Source organism: Eucyclogobius newberryi, unplaced genomic scaffold (assembly GCF_026437365.1).
Source record: "Eucyclogobius newberryi isolate DKJ021-1_F unplaced genomic scaffold, fEucNew1.0.hap1 SCAF_4, whole genome shotgun sequence".
Classification (NCBI taxonomy): domain Eukaryota; kingdom Metazoa; phylum Chordata; class Actinopteri; order Gobiiformes; family Gobiidae; genus Eucyclogobius; species Eucyclogobius newberryi.
This window is the reverse complement of record NW_027316056.1, coordinates 1,561,569-1,583,140: the sequence shown is the minus strand read 5'-3', so window position 1 is coordinate 1,583,140 and position 21,572 is coordinate 1,561,569. Positions and strand designations below refer to the sequence as shown.

The 21,572-nt window shown below is 46.5% G+C and overlaps 1 protein-coding gene across 1 annotated transcript in view; it reads right to left on the bottom strand.

Moving 5' to 3' along the window:
* The window catches only part of LOC140378270 (multidrug resistance-associated protein 1-like), a 180,000-nt gene that overhangs the window by 50,277 nt on the left and 108,151 nt on the right, over positions 1-21,572 (bottom strand). Inside the window, exon 20 of the mRNA XM_072464033.1 lies at positions 20,605-20,751. Coding sequence (XP_072320134.1) covers positions 20,605-20,751 — 147 coding nt within the window. The remainder of the gene's footprint in view (positions 1-20,604; positions 20,752-21,572) is intronic.

Below are 21,572 nucleotides of genomic sequence, written 5' to 3'. Positions count from 1 at the left end.
AGGGGTAGGGTAGCAGTCACGTGCGGTGAGGTTCAGGGCGAGTGAGGCACCAAAAAAACAAAATTTGGGACCGGCGGGAGTCAAACACATGTGTTCATAAGTGATGTCAGCGTTTTTAGATATATACCTCCATCTAGAGCAACCCGTTCAACTCCAGTGTAACCTCTTGCTTTGATTGAAAATCCAGATTTGCAAAACGTTTTAACTTGGAATTATAATCGTCCATATTGTGAAGATTCTAAATTAAAAATAATAAGGAAGAAGATAGTGAAACCGGTCCACACACGGCCGGGCTCAGAAGCACCCTCTTTCATGAGGCGCATGTAATGAAGCCTCTCTGAGTGAACTTTTACTGTGGTTTTATAATGAATCTGTGAGCCTAAAACACGCTTCAGAGATACATTTCATACATTATCGAGAATATGGAAGCACTGAGCACATCGTCAGGGTGTTTTATTTGTTATAAACAGAGGGAGAGAGACTGACACATCATTTGCATTGCACTAGCTCTGTGTGTGTGTGTGTGTGTGTGTGTGCTGCCTCCTCCCTGTATCTGAACGGCAAACATCTGAACATTTTGACATTCTTATTTGACAAAATATTGTTAGATATTGGATTCAAACGGAAAGTGGGTTTATAATACATACCGGATGACAAAATGTTCATTTAAAAAAAAATATATATATATATATTTTTTCCAAGATTGACAGGTGAGGCCCTGCCTCCCCTGAATGCACGTCCCTGTAGGGTAGTAGTTCTTCACAGAGACCTCCCTACCAACCCTTGGTCACAGCGACAATGCCCTCAGAGGACCAAAACCAGGCTGTACTTGGTTGCCCCCCTGAGCCTACCAGTGGTGATATCTGAGACAGCTGAGACTTCCCTTGCATTTGAGAGATTTTGTTGAGTACAGTTGGATTACTGGGGACAAGTAATCAGGCTAGATGGGGGCTGTGTAGCGTTTTAGGGTAGTCACAGTTGGACCACAAGAAAGTTGTTGTATGGAAAAACCCTGAACTGAGCAAACCTGTTTCTCACAACTTCTTCAAGCATCACTCGTCACAATATAAACACACATGTAGTATAGCAAGATCTAGGGTGTAGTCACTGATAAAAGTGGTCAGGTTCCACATTCGAGAATAGACCTTTTAGAAATGTCTAATTAAACTGCAATGTAATGAATAAGGAAAGCTGACTCAAAGCCTACGTTTTGTACTTCATGGGAGAGTCATATTAGGTTTTGTTTATTGTTCTATCCTATCTGTTGTTTTTTTCTTGGACATTTGGTTTTATGTATGTTTGTAATGTACTTTAATATATTGTATTATTTATTGAATTATAAACAACTATATGATCTGGGCCATTCTACTGTTAAGAGTCTTAATAACGGAGCAGAACCTAATGCCAGTCCAACATTATAACCAACTGTGCTATTTATGTTGTTGCTCCGGGTTCAAATTCAGGGTTTTCACAGTTATATTAAGCCTAAAAGCAGAAATACAAAGCAGTATTTTATTTAACTCACTATTGTGCTCTTTCCTAATGTATATCATTTGTGAGTTGCACAGTATTGTCCTTTAACTGCCTTTTATGTGAAGCAATCAGCGGAAGAAGTTCTATTTAATCCCTTCTGGCCGCCAGAGGCACTGAATGATCATCTTTTGCACATGGTTGAGAATCTTATGACATTAAAGTCACCTGTAAACTCCCGGTGATCTACGTGGGTCTATATAGTCACATGACACTAAGAGCTCAGTCCCTTTTCTTCTTCTTGCATGCAGGTGTGTCGAGTTGAAGGGGAACATTGAATTGTTGTCTATCTGCTGGTTTGCTTTGCCCAGCAACTTACGTCGAGGCAGCAAGTATTCTCATCCTTCAGGGGCTGTGTAGGCGCCAGCATTCTGCTAGTTTACTTTGTTGATAACTGGTTGCCATTAGGTAGCCATTAGTAGCCAACTACACCACCAGATAAGTATATTGATTTGAGCCTGATTACGGATCGTTTCAGAGCTACTTTGTCTTTTGACTTGTTTTGTACAGTCGTTTTTTGAGCAGCCGGTTTCGTTTCTGCTCCGTTTATTGTGTGCTACTGCCGTAGTTGGCTCGAGTGGCTGCTTTTGTCCCACTCTGTCGTACTCCCCCCCCCCTAGATTCCTAAGCAGTTGCGTTAGCCCTGCTTCAGCGTTTTTAGCTGCTATAGTGTGTAGTGGCTTCCTCTGCTTAAACAACTTGTTTTTCTGTTTTAGTACTGCTAATACTCACTTTCGAACCACTAGTGGCTCTGGCTTGACTTGGTTCGGCAAGGGTTAGCCTCCATTGATTCTGTTGAGTTTGTACAATGAAAAGAAAAAGGGAGGCTTTCACAGCCTGACCTGATTTTTTAAACAGGCACACACTTTGTTGGCGGCGCCCGGTGCAACAGCGGGTATTTGTATCTGAAATGCTCGAAACATTGGTCTGCAGGGCCTGTATGGTGCCGATGCAGCAGGACGATGAGCATGATTTATGCCCCTCATGTTTGGGCGTGGAGCATTTCAGGCAAGGCCTCACTACGGATGCTTGCCCCAATTGTGTCGTGATGCCTCATTATTCCGGATAACTCGACCGGCGGCATTTGACTGGGATACTGAGTCAAGGTCAGATCGGTTACCCGCCGCTCAAACCTCTGGTTTAAAGCGGCCTTCCTCCTTTGTTATGCCCTCCCCAGAGCAGAAGAAGAAGCAGGAAGTTTTCCGCCCGTATGGACCACCTTGCCTTTGAGTTCTCCTCGCGTCTGCAACAAGCACGACCGTTTCTTGATGAGCGTTAAGGTGATCTGGATTTTCCTGCATGGGATGTAGACTGGCATGGCTTTCTCAGAGTATGGTGGAGAGATAGAGGACACAATCTCCAGTGCACGGCTCCATCTATATGTTGGTTGTATGCAAATAGATGGAAGCTTTTTAATGTTTGGTGCCAAAAACGAGGTCTGGACACCACTACTCTGGAGCTCTTGCAGGAACTCTTGAATCAGGGGTGGTCTCCATCGATCCTCAAGGTATATGTTGCTGCAATATCTTGCTGGCACGATCATGTGGATGGTAACTCGGTGGAAAGTGACAGGAACGTTTCACTTTTCTTGAAGGGGGCGCAGCAGCTTCACCCTCCTAGATGCCGTGTAGCCCCGTCTTGGAATTTGTCCCTGGTGTTGGACGCACTGCAAACTCCTCCGTTTGAACCGTTGGATCAGGTTGATCTTAAGTGGATTTCATTCAAGACCGCCTTTCTCCTGGCTATGGCTTGAGGTAAGCGGGTCGGTGAACTACAGGCCTTGTCTATTGGTGAGTCCTGCTGCAGGTGGAATGCTGATAGTTCGGGGTCATTCTTTGACTGGATGCCTGTCTCCTACCTAAGGGGTTTTCTTCAAGTAGCACTCAGCCCCTCTAACTTGCACGGTTTGACACAAGGACGCCTGGAAACACTCTCGTTCTGTTCCGGGCCTTGGAGGTTTACAAGGTCAAGCGCTTTCTACGCAGTGCCGTTCCCGATGGGTGGCCAAACCCGTTGAGCAGCCTTATGTTTCTCAGATGCGTCAGCATCCGGATGGGGTGAAAAGCCACTCCACCAGAAGCCTCTCCACCTCCTGGGCGGCCATGAGCGGAGTGCCCATGGATGCCCTCTGCGTGACGGTCTTCTGGACGTCGCCTGCAACATTTGCCCAATTCTATAAAATCAATGTGGCAGTCCCCAAGCCGCAAGAGATTGTGAGACAGCACTCTTCCTTGTTGTAAGTTAAGCGTGTTTTATCTCACATTTTGTATTGTCCTCTAGGATCCCTCGGGACATTGTTGATATGTGTCAACCAGTGTCAAAGGCACCGCCAATAAAAAATTTTCTTGTCTCCTTTTTTTTTTTTTTACTCAAAAGCTTTATGAGAGAGGAGAAGAAAGTGTGAAATTGGGGATGAGCGAGAAGGGAGGACATGCAGTATATCGTGCTGGGATTCGAACTCTGGCATACATATGCTGTGCCTTAACAATTTGTTATATCCTTTTGTACTTCTAGGTAAATGAAGTGATATTCCGTTGAACAGAGGAATTGTGGCTCACAATTTGGCAATGTCACCAAAAATGTAGATTATAACAAGGATGAGATCACAATTTTTCATCACTGTATTTCCCAGCCCTACTCCAAAGAGTTGAGAACAACTTTAGTTTGGAAAATTTGAGTCAGGCGTTGTCGAGAAAAGCTGCTGAAATGATCATTTGAAAGTGAGGTATTAAAACTATTCCAGATAAAACAGGCTAATCGGAGTATCCTGGTGTTTAGTGGGTGTAATTATGGGTAAGCTTGTGATTTTGGGTTGTGACATCCCTCTTTACACAGCCCTTTACATCCAGAACACCTGATTGTCGTGGACACAGGATATGGACAGGGGGCATACTGCATGGAGACTGTCGTTACAGGGAAAGGCTGGTAACAGGACTCCAGTGCTCATAAATTGAATTGTAGACTTAATTTGATTGACTGAAAGACTACACTGAGCGGTGCTATTTGTCCGACTCTTGTATCACATGAATTACTCGGAAGGAAAGTGGGGAAAAACTCATATGCTGTGTATTATTTGCATCATCACAATGGTTTTCTCTAAATTCTACTTTTTTTTTTATTAACACCAGGTGACAGGGAGTATAGACTTTTTTGTAGGAGAGAGAGAAGGGAACGTTAATATAAAGAAGGGATAAAGGATGTGAGAGGAGACATAATAATAAAATAAATACATATTTAAAAAATAGATATGATATGTTTTTGGTTGTACTGTTATGGTAATGTGTGTAAGTGTGAGTGTATGTATGTGAATGTCAAAGTGTATGTCCATGTATTGGGTAAATGAGAAATAATAAAGTAAATTAATGCCTCAGGGCATAAAGATTTATATCAAATTAATCATTAAAAAATGATTATTATCACAACTACTGCCGTGTCATTTATAATTAATTTTTCAGTATTCATATGTCCAATGCACTGCGTTAAAATTGGGTAGGCTTTCCGCAGACATGTCGTGGGTGGGTGGTTTCTCCCCCAGCTGCATGCGCCGGCATTCTGCCAGTTGACTCGACTGGTTGCAGCTAGGTGGTTGTAGCCGATTACACCGCCAGATAAGTAAATAGATTTGAGCCTTATTACTGATTGTTTCAGAGCTACTTCTTTTGACTTGTTTTGTACTGTTTGACAGCTAATTATTATTATTCTTTCCACCCCCTAGATTCCTGAGAAGTTGCGTAAGCCCTGCTTCGTTGTTTTTAGTTGATAGAGATTGTAATGGTGTCCTCTGCTCGTTTTTGTGTTTTACTACTGCTAACACTCACACCACTAGTGGAATCTCTGGCTTGATGTGGTTTGACAAGTGTTAGCGAACGACAACAACGAACAGAAAAAGGGAGGCATTCACAGCCTGACTTGATTTTTGTAACGTTCATGATTGATTGATTGATTGATTCATGTACAAACTTGGTTGGTGACGCCCGGTGCAACAGCGGGCACTCATATTCGAAATGCTCGTTTCTCCCCCAGCTGCAGGCTCGCTCCTTGCTCGCCTGATCTGCCAGTGTGTCTGATCTGTTTGTGTGTGAGTGTCCAGCGTGATGTATTAAAATGGGCACGGTTTCCTAGTAGGCTAGCTGTCCAGGAATTATTGTCCCTCAACAACATATCTGCCCCTTGCTAGGCCTGCTGTTTGTGAGTGGTTACCTCCAAGATGGCGCCGCTGAAGACTGCCCCTGCGTTTCTGTGCTCTTTGTTTTGTCTGTTTTTGTTTCGTAAATTGTGTGTCAGCGAGCTCTTACACTCGTGAGGAGCGGACCAGATTCTGAGTATGGAGCGGACCTTCCCGGACTCCTTGTGTATTATTCTGGGCAACTTTAATGAGGGGAATCTCAGCCACGAACTATCAAAGTACAGACAGTTTATTAAAGTCCCGACCAGAGAGCAGAACAAGCTGGATTACTGTTACACAACAGTCAGCAACATCTTTTGCTCCGTGGCCCAAGCCGTGCTGGGCTCGTCAGATTACGTCATGGTTAACCTGATCCCCACGTACAGAGAGAGGCTGAAGCTCTCCAAACCTGTAGTGAGAACCTCTAAGAAGTAGACCAATGAGGCAGTGGAAGAGCTATGTTGGACATTACAGACTGAGAGGTTTAAAGAGCTGCCAGAGATAGTTTGGATGAGTAAACGGACACTGTGATGTCATACATTCGATTCTGTGAGGAGAGCATTATACCAACACACACTTTCAATAAAGAAAAACCCTGGTTCCCACCAAAACTGAAGCAGTTAAGGCAGCAGAAGGAGGCAGGACAGGGCCGGCGACAGAGTGTGCTACAAAGAGGCGAAGTATGGATTTAGCAGGGAGGTCTCGAGGTGTCGAGAGCTAGATCTCAGTACAATACACGTCTGAAGCAGTAGTTTGCCAACAACAGCCCCATCACTGAGGAGTGGGCTACGGCTTCTCACCAATTACAAGCCCAGAGGCCCCCCCCCCTCACGCAGACCAAAAACTAGCTCAGCAATTCAACTCTTTCTATTACAGATTTGACACCCCCTCCCCCACTGTGGCCACCTCCTCCAACCCAACCCCGGTCCCCCCCACCTCCCTCACCACGCTCACAGTTCAGGAACACCAGACTATTTTGGAAATCCAACAAAAAGCTGCTGAACGTAATGACTACAGACCTGTGGTGCTGACGTCTGTAGTCATGAAGTCATTTGAACGCCTGGTCTTGCCCCACGTCAAGTCCTTCACCTTCCCCCTGCTTGACCCCCTGCAGTTCGTCTACAGAGCCAACAGGTTTGTGGACGACGCCATCAACCTGGCCCTCTACTTGGCTATAGGCTCCCTCACCGGAAGCCTATAACAAGATCCTGTTAGTGGACTTCAGCTCTGCATCTAACGCAGAGCTGAAGTCCACAGCTCTGCGTTGAGCTGCGTTGAGCAGCTCCAGGACAAGCTCTTCCAGCTCAACGTGCCTGACTCCACCTGCAGTGGAGGCAGTGCGTGCGGCTGGAGAAGAATGCCTCAGACACTTCTCTGCTCTTCTCCCTCTACACCAACTGTTGCACCTCCAGCCACTTTGTAAAACAGATCAAGTTTGCGGACGACACCACCCTTATCGGGCTCATCTCGGACGGGGATGAGTCTGTCTACAGGAGGGAGGTGGACCTGCTGGTGTCCTGGTGCAGCTGTAACAACCTGGAGTTCAACTCCCAGAAGACAGTGGAGATGATTGTGAACTCCAGGAAAGTCAGAGCTCCCCCAGCCCCCCTCACTATCACAGACTCCCCCATCACCACCGTAGACTCCTTCCGCTTTCACGGCACCACCATTACCCAGGACCTCAAGTGGGAGCCACCATCAGCTCCTCATCAAGAAGGTCCAGCAGTGGATGTACTTCCTGCGGCAGCTTAGGAAAGCCAAGCTGCCAGCTCAGATGATGGTGCAGTTATACACGGCCATCATTGAGTCCATCACTGTGTGGTACGCTGGAGCCATGGCCACGGATAAACAGACTACAGCACATTGTGCGCTCTGCTGGGAAGGTGATTGGCTGCAGACTTCCATCACTGCAAGACCTGTGCGTCTCCAGGGCGTCTACAGATCAAATCACAGCCGACCCTTCTCACCCTTGATACGGACTATTTGAGCCACTCCCCTCAGGCAGGAGGCCACGGTCCATCCGCACCAGAACCTCCCGCCATAAGAACAGTTTCCTTCCCTCTGCCGTTGGACCACTTTACCAAGGTCACTTTACCATAATTTAATCACTGCACTGTTCACTTTTTGAACTGCATGTGTAAATTTGTACATAGTAAGCCTATTTTTCAATGCCTTATCTTATAGCCTATTTTTATTTTATAGTGTTTCTTTTTGACTTATATAAGTTGTTTTATCATTGTTTGATTTATGTTGTACCAAATCACCAAAGTTATGTTTGTGAATTCTGTTAATTTACAATGGCAATAAACTGGAACAAGGAGGAAATGGGCTAGATGCAAGAACTTGGCTCAGTTAGATTGCTATCTCTCCAGTTACCCTAGTCAGAGGGGTTACATGCAGTGAATGCGGGATGAATGGCTAGTACGAAACTCACGGTCGGCACTATTGACCAAACAACTAGTAGCTCAGTGTTCCAACATCCACAAGCGGCAACTGCTACCACAACTAGAGACTGATGAGATACAACACAAATGCTATGGCAAGGGGAGCCAGCGCGACAGGTCAGGGGGGAGTTAGCGGTAACAGGCATCCCCGAAGCCCATTACAGAAGCTCAGTGACGTACTCTCAGAAAGTCTTCTAGAGCAGGGGTGGCGAACCCGCGGCTCGCGAGCCGCATGCGGCACTTTGCCTGGTTTCATGCGGCTCTTTTACGTTCATATCAACATTTGTGTTTGTGTTGTGCCAGACGGCGCTCTGCGTTTGCGGAGGCGCCCGCAGGGTTTTAGTGTGCACGGGCGCTATGCTGAAACTGGTCCGTGTGTTGGCCCAGCGGTTAGCGACACTGCTTAGAGTGCAGAGATACGGGAGATCGGTACCCGACATGAACTCTGAATCTTGCATTTTTTTCCCCTCGTCTCCTAACTACATAGTAAAAGAGGACTAGAGAGGAACGCTGCCAAATCCCCTGAACTAATTTGATATTGAAATAAATGAGTTGGGAGATGAAGAAAAAAATGCAAGATTAAATGATCATGTCAGGTTTCGATCTCACGAAGTTCTGCACTGAAAGCCGTGTCACTAACCGCTGGACCAACACGCGCTGCGGTTTCTTGCCGGAACAGGAACAATAGTTGCTGAATCGGGGTGACGGGTCTTGCCACAACCGCATGTGCGCCGCTCAACCGCACGGAAGTGGAGCTTCGGCATTCTCCGGACCATGGCTTGGCAGACAAACTTTGGCGGCCAATCAGCGCGCAGCATGCACATTTTCACTTGTAAACTGTCATGGCGCGGGCTGAGGCGGACTTTAATCAAACGCTTCCCGGCCCGATTTAATGATAATATTCCCTTTTTTCTGAGATTTATTAATAAAAATGACCCCGTCCTTGCACTCGAAAATGCCTGTCCACATTTCAAAATACCCCGTCCAGAATACGGGAAGACGGCCCTCATCTAAAAGAAAACCAGCAATATTGAACTTCAATATGGAATGTAAATTATTTTTGGTTTTGGACTTTGTTGAACTGAGAGTTTGTGTGTGAGACACAATGTTCTTTGTTGAAAATGACTGGTTTGTGGTCTTAGCGCTGTAGGAGTCAATTTCTGTCATTATCATGGTTGTGTGACATGATATTGTTAAAAATAATAATAATTTGGCTGAGCAGAGGTGTGTGTGTAAGAGGAAGGGATGGGGTGATGTTCATGTGTGGCATGTGTATGATGTGGCTCTTTGCGGTAACACAGTAAAAAATGTGGCTCTTCGTCTCTGACTGGTTGGCCACCCCTGTTCTAGAGGATGTGAATGCAGCATTGACAGCTATCCCTACGACAACCATCACTGAAACCAATGAGCCGATATACAAATCAGCAGCAGTGATCTTTGAGACACTTGGATATCGTAAACGCAACCATGAGATGAAATACCCACCATGGAAAAGGAGGTTGGAGGCAGACCCACCAAGGCTGGAAACTGAACAGTACTGGAAAGGCATATGGGAAAGGGAAGCATGCCATAATTGAGATTCAAAGTGGTTAATGGCTCTGAGACAGGACACAGCAACATCCCTGGGCAGAATCCCGTTACCATCACTGTGGCAGACATACATTATTTTTATTTTCTTCCCTCCATTCCCTATTAAGATATGAGAGGTCCTGTTTACAGGAGTTTTGTTAATAAGAGTTTTTGTTTTTGTTCATAAGAGTTCTTCTATTAAGAGTGTTTTTTTAAACACCATATAAGTTATCTGTCCTTTCCCCCTGTATCTTTAGCTGCGTTGTAACACCAAAATTTCCCCATGTGTGGACAATAAAGGCATATCTTATCTTATCTTATCTTATACAGGAAAGAGTCTCGGGCATGAAAAAATGGACAGCACCAGGCCTTGACATGATATGCATGCATACTGGCTTAAGAAACTCACCTCATTCCACAAGCGCCTAGCAGTCCAAATGAACACACTGCTAAGGGATGGAACTCACCCTGAATGGCTAACTGAAGGGCGTACAATCCTGATCCAGAAGGATCCCTGTCTCTCCACAACGTGGAAGCTCCTGTCGGGTATAATGGTGGCTAAGATAAGCGGGCACATAGATCAATACATGAGCACTGCTCAGAAAAGCATCAAAAATACCAGAGATGCAAAACATCAGCTCCTGGTAGACAGAACATCCATCCATCCATCCATTTTCTGCCGCTTATCCGGGGCCGGGTCGCGGGGGCAGCAGTCTGAGCAGGGACTCCCAGACTTCCTGCTCCCCAGACACTTTCTCCAACTCCTCCGGTGGGATCACACTCAAACCGTGCAAACCGTCCCAGTGCATGTTGCAGGTCCGGGCTTGATGGAGCCATCAGGACAACATCGTCTGCAAACAGCAGAGATGGAATCCTGTGGTCCCCAAATCGGACACCCTCCGACCCCTGACTGCGCCTAGAAATTCTGTCCATAAAAATTATGAACAGAACCGGTGACAAAGGGCAGCCCTGGCGGAGTCCAACATGCACTGGGAACAGGTCTGACTTACTGCCGGCAATGCGAACACAGCTCCTGCTCCGGTCATACAGGGACCGGACAACCCTGAGCAAAGGGCCCCGGACCCCGTACTCCCGGAGCACCCCCCAAAGGACACCCCGAGGGACACGGTCGAAAGCCTTCTCCAGATCCAAAAAGCACATGTGGACTGGTTGGACAAACTCCCATGAACCCTCGAGCACCCGATGGAGGGTATAGAGCTGGTCCAGTGTTCTACGACCGGGACGAAAACCACTCTGCTCCTCCTGAATCCGAGGTTCGACTATCGGTCGGTTTCTCCTCTCCAGTACCTTGGAATAGACCTTACCCGGGAGGCTGAGGAGTGTGATCCCTCTGTAGTTGGAACACACCTTCCGGTCCCCCTTCTTGAACAGAGGGACCACCACCCCGGTCTGCCAGTCCAGAGGCACGGTCCCCGACCGCCACGACGTGTAGCAGAGACGTGTCAAACAAGACAGTGCTACAACATCCAGATACTTTAGGTACTCAGGGCGGATCTCATCTATCCCCGGAGCCCTGTCACCGAGGAGTTTGCGAACAACCTCAGTGACTTCAGCGTGGGTGATGGATGAGCCAGCCTCTGAGTCCCCGGTCTCTACTTCCTCTTCAGAAGACGTGACTGAGGGATTAAGGAGATCCTCAAAGTTTTCCTTCCACCGTCCGACGACATCCCCAGTCGAGGTCAGCAGGCCTCCACCCGCACCGTAAACAGTGTTGGTGAGACACTGCTTCCCCCTCCTGAGGCGCCGGACGGTTTGCCAGAATTTCTTTGGTGCCGACCGATAGTCCTCCTCCATGGCCTCCCCGAACTCCTCCCAGGCCCGGGTTTTTGCCTCTGCGACAACACGAGCCGCGGCTAGCTTGGCCTGCCGATACCTGTCGATGACCTCCGGACACCCACAAGCCAGAGTGGCCTGAAAGGCCTCCTTCTTCAGTCTGACGGCATCCCTTACTTCCGGTGTCCACCACCGGGTTCGGGGGTTGCCGCCACGACAGGCACCGGAGACCTTGCGACCACAGCTCCGAGCAGCCGCATCAACAATGGAGGCTGAGAACATGGTCCACTCGGACTCAATGTCCCCAACCTCCCCCGAGACATGGGAGAAGCTCTCCCGGAGGTGCGAGTTGAATACCCTACTGACAGAGGGCTCCACAAGATGTTCCCAACAGACCCTCACAATGCGCTTGGGTCTGCCAAGTCTGTCCGGCTTCCTCCTCCGCCAGCGGATCCAACTCACCACCAGGTGGTGATCAGTTGACAACTCTGCCCCTCTCTTCACCCGAGTGTCCAAGACACGCGGCCGGAGATCAGATGACATGACAAAAATTCGATCATTGACCTCCGGCCTAGGGTGTCCTGGTGCCATGTGCACTGATGGAAACCCTTGTGCTTGAACATGGTGTTCGTTATGGACAACCCATGGCTAGCACAGAAGTCCAATAATTGAACACCGCTCAGGTTCAGATCGGGGAAGCCGTTCTTCCCGATCACCCCTCCCCAGGTGTCACTGTCATTGCCCACGTGGGCGTTGAAGTCCCCAAGTAGAACAACGGAGTCCCCGGTCGGTGCACTGTCCAGTACTCCTCCCAAGGACTCGTAGGCCGCCACAACAGTGAGAGACCTGTCCCCCACCCAAAGGCGGAGCGACCCTCTCCTTCACTAGGGTGAACTCCAACACGTGGCGGCTGAGCTGAGGGGCTATAAGCAAGCCCACACCAGCCAGCCGCCTCTCCCCGCGGGCAACACCAGAGAAGTGGAGCGTCCAGCCCCTCTCGAGGAGATGGGTTCCAGAGCCCAAACTGTGCGTGGAGGTGAGGCCGACTATATCTAGTCGGTATCGCTCAACCTCCCGTACAAGCTCAGGCTCTTTCCCCCCCAGCGAGGTGACATTCTATGTCCCCAGAGTTAGTCTCTGTGTCTGGAGATCTGGTCGCCGAAGCCCCTCCCACCCAGATCTCTCTGCACCAGCCCCTTATGGATCCTCCTGCGGAGGGCGGCCCCACGTCGCTCCTTCGGGCTGTGCCCGGCCGGGCCCCGTGGGGTAAGACCCGGCCACCAGGTGCTCGCCATCGAGCACCCATCCCAGGCCTGGCTCCAGGATGGTCCCCGGTGACGCCGATCCGGGCGACGGAAACGGCCTTGTTTTTGTTGGTAGACAGAACAGTCGCACGTAACTGTAGAACGAGACACACCAACCTGAGCACTGCGCGAATTGATTACAAGAAAGCATATGACTCAATGCTACACACTTGGATCATTGAATGCTTGGAGTTGGAACACCAATGGGGGCTCCAAGAGCCTTCATAGGGAACTCGATGAGGTTGTGGAAAACCACCCTTGAGATCAATGGCAAGCCGCTTGCACAAGTGTTCGTCAAATGTGGCAAATACCAAGGTCTGAACCCCCTCAGCCATCAGTCACCTCCTCTACATGGATGACCTCAAGCTGTATGCTAAGAGCGAGCGGGACATTGACTCCCTGATCCACACCACCAGTATCTACAGCTCAGATATCGGAATGTCATTCGGACTAGAGAAGTGTGGGCGGATGGTGACTAAGAGAGGGAAGGTAGTCCACAGAGAGGGGGTCTCATTCCCAGAAGGAACGATACAGCCCAGCTGTTTATTGCCCAGTCCCGGGCAATAAACAGTTATGCCCTGCCAGTGATCTGATACCCAGGCAGGAATAATCAGTTGGCCAAAGGAGGAGATACATACCACAGATGTTGTAGTTAGCGCCACTATCCAGGATAAAACTTCCAAGATCACGAAATCCTTCCAATGGTTAGAAAAAGCCAGTCTGAAGGACAGCACAGAGGCCCTGATCATGGCAGCACAGGAGCAGGCCCTGAACACTAGATCAATAGAGTTCCAGATCTACCACACCAGACAAGACCCAAGTTGTAGGCTGTGCCAAGGGGGCCCTGAGACCATCCCGCACATAACTGCAGGGTGCAAGATGCTGGCAGGGACAACATACATGGAGCGCCATAACCAGGTAGCTGGCATAGTGTACAGAAACATCTGTGTAGAGTACGGGCTGGAGACCCCAAGGACAAAGGTGGTGGAGAACGACCGAGCCAAGGTCCTCTGAGACTTCCAGATACAGACAGACCGAATTGCATGGCGAACCAACCGGACATAGTGGTGGTTGACAAGGGTCAGAGGAAAGCCGTGGTGGTGGACATTGCAGTACATGGGATGGGAACATCGAAAAAAGGAACATGAGAAACTTGAGAAATACCAAGGCCTCAGAGAGGAGCTGGAGAAGGTCTGGAGCGTGAAGGTATCGGTGGTGCCCGTAGTGATCGGAGCACTTGGGGCAGTGACCCCCAAACTGGAGGAGTGGCTTAGGCAGATCCCAGGAAAAACATCGGACCTCTCGGTCCAGAAAAGTGCAGTGTAGGAACAGCAAAGATACTGCGCAGAACCCTCAAGCTCCCAGGCCTCTGGTAGAGGATCCGAGCTTGAAAGGAGACCACAAGGGGCTTTTAGGGTTCAGGTGAAACTCACAGTGTAGACAAAAACCAAAACAGGACAGGCTATTATCAGGAGGCTCCGCCCTGTGGGCAGGGCTTATGCAAAGTAGGACAAGTATTCAAGTTCTCAGACTAGATCCGCAGATTGAGAATGACTCTTAGTGTCCAGATGAATACAACTGCAGTTTTTTCTACAAGGGTTAAATACAAGACGAATGGGAAATTGCACTCCAGTACAGTGAGAATCAAGCTACCTTATTTATTTTTGTCTTCCTTTTTTTTATTATTATACAATTTATTTATAAGTATGATTTAAACCAAGAATTTTAAGCACATTTTTACAGGTTTATCAACCGAAGGAAAACAAACTTTTGCAAATGCTTTCAACTAGAAATTCATGGGCTACAAGCACAGATATTTGCTTTAAAAAAAATTCCAGTGTCATCCAGTGGAACAACTTTAAATTTAAACTGGAGTGACTCTGTTTTGTTTCCAAAATTGTCTACCCAGCCTTGGAACAAACTCGGTGCAAAGCTTAAATGATACAAAGATAATGCAAAGTCGCGTGCAAAGTTGCGTTAGTTTTAGAAAATAAAAAAACTAGAAAGAGAAAAAAACTACAACTCCCGATACCACTTCTGGTCACGTGGCTTACGTACGTCTATCACGCGCTTGCCTTGCCATTATCAGCTTCCTGTGTGTCTCTCTGTGCACAGTGTTGGGAGAGACGACAGGACGGCTGAACCAGGTAAGCTTTGCGACTAAAACACCCGCTTTTAATCACTTTAATGTGCGCCGGTTTTAAACTCGAGTGTATGTTTATGTTTTGGTATGCTGTTCTGCAAGTGTTTTGCTTTTACGAGCCGTGTTATCTCAAGTGAGCTAGCTAGCCCCGCTAGCCGAGGGCAGATGTCCCAATATCTCCGCGTTTTGCATCTTAAATACACCGTTAACGTCACAATGTGAACTGTTTTCTGTGAAGCGTGTTATTCCCATATTACTGTTAACCCTAATCCTTTTTTTCCCCTTTTCAGAATTGGCAAAGACACCCTGACTGACATAATCAAACACTATGACGAAAATGGAGCAACACCACGGTTGAGGAAGAAGCGCCCACAGCCACATTCACGCAGGTTCATCAGTCATGAATTGATTCACGCCGTTGTGGAGTTTATCAAAAACTATGCAGAAGTCCATTCCATAATGCTACCTGGTCGACATCCTGGCCATAGGGACTGACATGTGAAGTTGCTCCCAACCCATGTGACTAAGGTCTCTACGTGAAGTCTGCTAAGGAGCTTGGTAAGTGTAAAACATTATTTTGGTGATTTTCATGTTTTAATGATTAGAGTATAATTAACCATAAGCAACATCTGTTTTTCAGGTGAGCCTGCAGTTTGTACATCAAGCTTCAGATCACTGTGGAAACAGCTTCTCCCACACATCAGAAGCTGCAGGCCACGCACAGATCTCTACAACAGAATCTAATGTGCTGTCTTTGGACCCTCACCGCCAGCAAGCAAAGACATCAGGATGCATTACAGCTTTGACTTTGCACAGCAGGTACTAATAATAGTGCAAATGCAGAATAGCAATTATAGAGACATATACGTCTTAATCAAATGTCATATGTATTAATCTAATCTCCTTTTCTCTCTCTGTCTACTACCCTCTGCAGACGGGGCCAAGCTTCACCACACAATGGACATCCACTTCCTCATTGCTGGCCACACCAAATTCTCCCCTGATTGCGGCTTTGGACTTATCAAGCGAGCATACATGAAGACCAGGGTTGACACTTTGGAAGACATCGCTGAGGTTAGTTTATATGATTTGACTACTGTAATGTGTAAACATTAGCCTGGCAAAACTTCAGTGCTGCTCTCTGCTTAAGATATGTTTCTTCTGTTCTCATTTTTTTACATTGTCGCCCTTGTCATCAGGTAGTGGAAAACAGCTCTCCTGAGTCTCACCTCAATATCCCACAGCTTGTTGGAACGGCGGATGGCAAAGTGTTTGTCAAGAACTTGGACTGGCAGAAGCATCTGAGTCCCTTCTTCAGACGGCTTCCAAAGATCAAGAGTTATCAGCACTTCAGGTATTTATATTGAAACTCTCACATTGTGTTAAAAAAAAAAATTGACATTGACAGGCAGACCTATCTGCATGAAAAAAATCAGGCCTTTCTGTGCTGATGAGGCAAAAGACATCACATGCCCAGCGCCGAGAGTCACAGCACAGAAGAGTGCACAGACGAAGAAGAGGATGAGGATGTGATCTCTGATGTAATTGGACTCTGGTGGTGTACATCTCATATCTATTATCTCATATATTCAAAGCCATGGACCCGTTGCAGTTCGTATACCTGGCCCTGGCATCTGTTTATAAGAGTTCTTCTATTAAGAGTGTTTTTTAAACTTCCTATAAGTTACTGTCCTTTCCCCCTGTATCTACTGTGTTGTAACATTAAAGGCTCTTATCTTATCTTTTGTTGTTTGTGTTGAATCATTCAGTGCACCATTGTTGTTGCACTGAATCACCTGTGAATTATGTTTATCGACAAATGCAATGAACTCTATTCTGATTCTTATTCTTTGATTCTATTCAGGGCCTTTTGTAATCCAAGTTTTTCCATTTTAATATAGTAACTTCGAATTCTAATTCAAGTCCAGTTCACATCAATAACAACACTCCTCTTGAGTCTTGAGTGACAGCTGTAGGGGGAGGTGGTGTCAGTGTGACAGGGGGGAGGGCTTATCTCAATGAGATGCAAATGAGCCCCGCCCCCTGTGACTCTGGGCTCACTCAGGTGAGAAACTTTGAGCCCCGTTTTCTCAGTGAATGGGTTTGAGAGTTGTTTACATTCAAATGACCACAACTTACTCAAATATGATCATATCTACATGAGTGAGACATCATTGGAAAGCTTTGAATTCACACTTTCCGAATCTGAAAAAAACTCAAAATGTCTTCGGGTAGACATGTAACTGGTTTAGCCACGGTCAGACACAAATGGAAATCAAAAGATTCATAAGTGGACCTCTTCCAAACATCGACAGGAGGATAAACAAGTTTAGCCGGCTGCTTCAGCTGAACACATGGCTGTCCAAAGAGTGTGCACCTAGCGGATTGCACAATATTCAGAAGTTCTGTCTATTCTGGAAACGAGAGGACCTGTTTAAGAGAAATGGCCCCCACCTATGTAGAGGTGGAGTGATGTTGCTGACAGAGAACCTGCTCCATGCTCTGAGGCATTGGACTGGGCCTGGACAGGGTCCTGAGCAGATGGTTAGAGAAGAGAGGAATGAGAGAAGAATTCCTGTTCCATCAGCCAGAGACCGAGCCAATGTTTCAACATCAGCAGCACCACAATGACAGCCCCCACCAAAGGATTCACCAGCTGCGGCTCCACCACCCCCAGCAAAGATGCAGCTCCAGCTGCTCCACATTCACCTCCAACGCCTCTGGCGAAGGACTCATCTGCAGCAGCACCACAACAATATTCACTGCGGCCAGTGCAGGAGTCATTAAAGTTATTTCCCGCAGAGTCCTCATCAAAGGCCTTGGACTCATCTGTGATAGGGGAGGACAAGGAGGACAGCATCCCTGTCATCGCCCTTGCCCTCAGAGCAGCTCTGGGTCCCCCCTATAACATCTACTCCCACTACAGAATCCCCACTCTCCTTTTCATCGCCACTCACCCAGGGGCCTTCCCAGCTATCTTGAATGTCTGATCAAATCATTAAGATCCTTGGACGCCCAATATAGCAAGATCAAGAGTGCTGATGTCAGCAATGATGAACTCTTCAATGCACAAACCTGTGTCCCCAGCACCTGCTACACCAACAAAAGCCCCACCACATATCTACCACATATCTTTCACCTGGTACCTCCCGTAGCTAGGATGCACTGTGTCTCAGTGTTACCGGGACATAGTCATATAAAAATTTAAACAACCCAGGGCCCTGTGTAAAAACAGCCTCCCCTAGTGCTTTTTTTGTAGTCACACACAGATGGGAAAACAAAAAAGTCAGGCTGCCCAATCTTAAGAAATTTCATTCATATTCCCAGTGAAAAGATTTAATTAATGATTTAATTTCTTCATATAATCTTGATTATATGTTTTTAACTGAAATGTGGCTTGACAAAAAAAAATGAACTTCAGTTCTAATAGAATCTGCTCGACCCAACTTTAAGTTTGAATCTGAAACACGAGAAAACAAAAAGAGGGGAGGGGTCTGTGCAGTTTTTAGAGATTAAAAAGTTACCCAAAGGTTGTCTTTTGGGGTGTTTTCATCATTTGAGTATGTCTCCTTTAAAAGACCTGAGTCTCCTCAGGAGGTAGAGCTCTTCCTGTACAGTGAGTCTGTGTTATGAGTCCAGTTCAGTTTGTGGTTCAGATGAACACCCAGGTATTTGTATGAGTCCACTCTCTCAATGTCCCGTCCCTGGATGTTCACTGGTGAGGGGGCAGTGGGATGGCGTCTGCGGAAATCCACCACCATCTCCTTGGTCTTCCCCGCGTTGATGAGGAGGTGGTTCCGCTGACACCAGTCCACAAAGTCCTGCTCCAGTCCCCTGTACTCCGCATCATCGTTGTACGTGATGAGTCCGATGATGGCAGAGTCATCAGAGAACTTCTGCAGGACACAGCTGTCCGTGTCATGTCTGAGGTCTGCAGTGTAAAGGGTGAAGAGAAAGGGTGCGAGGTATGTATGCACAGACTTTGATGGTTTGGTCAGTACAGGTGATTTAAATGTGCATGTTGATAATATTTATGACAGAAACGCTAAAGAGCTTGATGCTGTCCTTGAAACCTTCAGTTTTACTCAGCATGTGAGAGGCCCCACCCACAGCAGAGTGGCCCCACCCACAGCAAAGGACACACTCTAGATCTCATAATTACAAAGGGGGTAAATATTTCAAATGTCAATGTGGTTGATGTTGCTCTGTCTGATCATTTCTGTGTCTTCTTTGACCTGTCTGTTTCTCCCAAACCTCCGGTTGGTCCTGCAGTTGTTCAGAGGAGACGCATAAATGATGGCACAGGTGCACTGTTTATGGAAATGATAAACTTTGAAAATGTCTCATGTTCTAATGTAAATGATTCGAATTCATCTAATTACATCTAGTGTTTTGAATGTTCTAGACACCATCACCCCTATGAAGGCTAAAATGGTTAAAAATAAGCAGAAGGTGCTATGAAGAACTTATGATTCGATCAGGGCACAGAAAAGGGAGTGCGCAAGTCAAAACTCCAGGTTCTAAAAGAGATTTACAAAGAGAAGTTGTACCTGTACAACCTCATTTTATGTAGAACAGAAAGTCATTTTATGTGTTCTGTTTGCAACAGATGAACAAACCCTCCAGCTCAGCTGCCGTTAGAACTAATTTTGACATCCAAGTTTAATGAGTTTGCATTATTCTTTAATGAATAAGTTCAGGGCAATAAAAATGCTATAAATTTCACAACGTAAATAATAACCCTAAAACCACCTAGACACTTAGAGAGCTAACACACTTTATACCTGTAACTGACAAAATTGACCAGGAGATCTCTACCAGTCTGAGTTTATCTACATGCTGCCTCGATTTGTTATCCACCAGATTTCTAAGGTCTAATGCATTTTTCCTGTTGTGTGAAGCACTTGAATTGCCTTGTGTATGAATTGTGCTCTACAAATAAACTTGCCTTGCTTTACTTACCTGCTGCAGCGGTTCATATAGGTGTAAATGGAGAAAAGGATGAGAGACAGGACACAGCCTTGCTGTTTTTAAACCTGTGTGGTGGATTTAAAACCATTTAAAAACACTCTTGTGGCCTGTCTAATAAAAAAATGGAATCCCTAAAATCAGTGTGAGATTGAATTGAAAGTCAGAGAGGCAATGCAATAACTTGTCAATTTGTACAGCATTTAAAGCAGAAGAAAAAACATATCTTTTTGGACTGTCCGTTGCTCAAAAATATTGGACTGAGATCAATAAAGTGCTGCAACCTGTTTTTGACATCATCAACCTACTCAATTTCGGAACTATGTATTTGGGCCTCAAAACTCCTGCCACAGATACAGTCAGAAGATTTCTTGCAGACTCCTGTCTGCAGGAAAGGATGGATGACAATCTACAACCATCCAGGACTGGATCCAAATTATAACGTTTGAAAAATGCCAGTGAATTTGAAAATTGACCTGTTTGACAGACTTTGGACTAGATGCGACACTAGTGTGTGGTCATTTTTATTTAATTTCTTGAATGTCTTGATTTTGACATGTTCCTTGTTTTGTGTTTTATGTGTTTAAATTGTAATAGTAAAAGATAAATACTAAACACTAAACCCTATAGTCCCAGCCCTATTAGTCCTTGCTGTTGTCAGTCCGATTCTGGTTTGTGGCTGCGTACCTTCTCTCCTTCATGGATGTTGAAGTTGATGTCTTTGAGGGCCCAGTCTAAGCCTTTGCGGTACTGCAGTCCAAAATCCTCAAAAGTGATACTGCCTGAGCAGGGCCACACTGGGGAGAGGGCCCCGGGGTCGGACCTCCAGGGAGCCTGCAAAATATACAAATCAATTCAAAATATACATTTCAATCATACACTTGGTTTCAACAAGATGATTATGTAAGACTCAACATAATCTTACATAGTCATTCTGTTGAAGCCAAGCTACCCCACCTAGTAAAGTTAACTTAACACCACCACGGGCCAAGATGGTGGTGTGGCAGTAAACTTACATTCTAGTTTACTCTTGAGTCCTAAAATGAAGTGTTAGTCGGGATCTGGACCGGTGATTGACAGCAGCCTGTCAAAGCCAGGGGCCAGGAGTATGCTCCAGATATATCCATTTATTGTGTCCATAGCAGGAGCCTTAAACCCCACATACATAGTTCTGAAAACAAATGGAATGTTAATGCCAAAAATAGTCTGTAGCTCTTTGTTGATTTCAGTCCAATATCGTTGAGCAACAGGACAGTCCCGAAACAAGTGATAGTGGTTTGCCTCCTGGCTGCCATAGTTTCTAACACATACTTTCCGTACTATAAAGCGCACTTAAAAGCCTTTAATTTCCTCAAAAACCGTTGGTGCGTTTTATAATCCAGTGCGCTCAATATATGGATTAATTAGGCCCGAGCCCCAGCAGGGCGGAGGGCCTATTGCTCCCGCAACGCTGCCGAAGGCAGCGTTGCAACTGTCTTACCAAACATGCGGGCGCAGCCCGCATGTTTGGTGCCCCGTCGCCCCTGGCAAGTACAGTGAACTAGCCCATGCCGAAGGCATGGATCATGCATACTTACTCCTGCTATGACAGAAACAGTCAACAATTAGTGAATGGGCGTAGCCCATTCACTAATTGTTGACAACAGCAGCGCGAA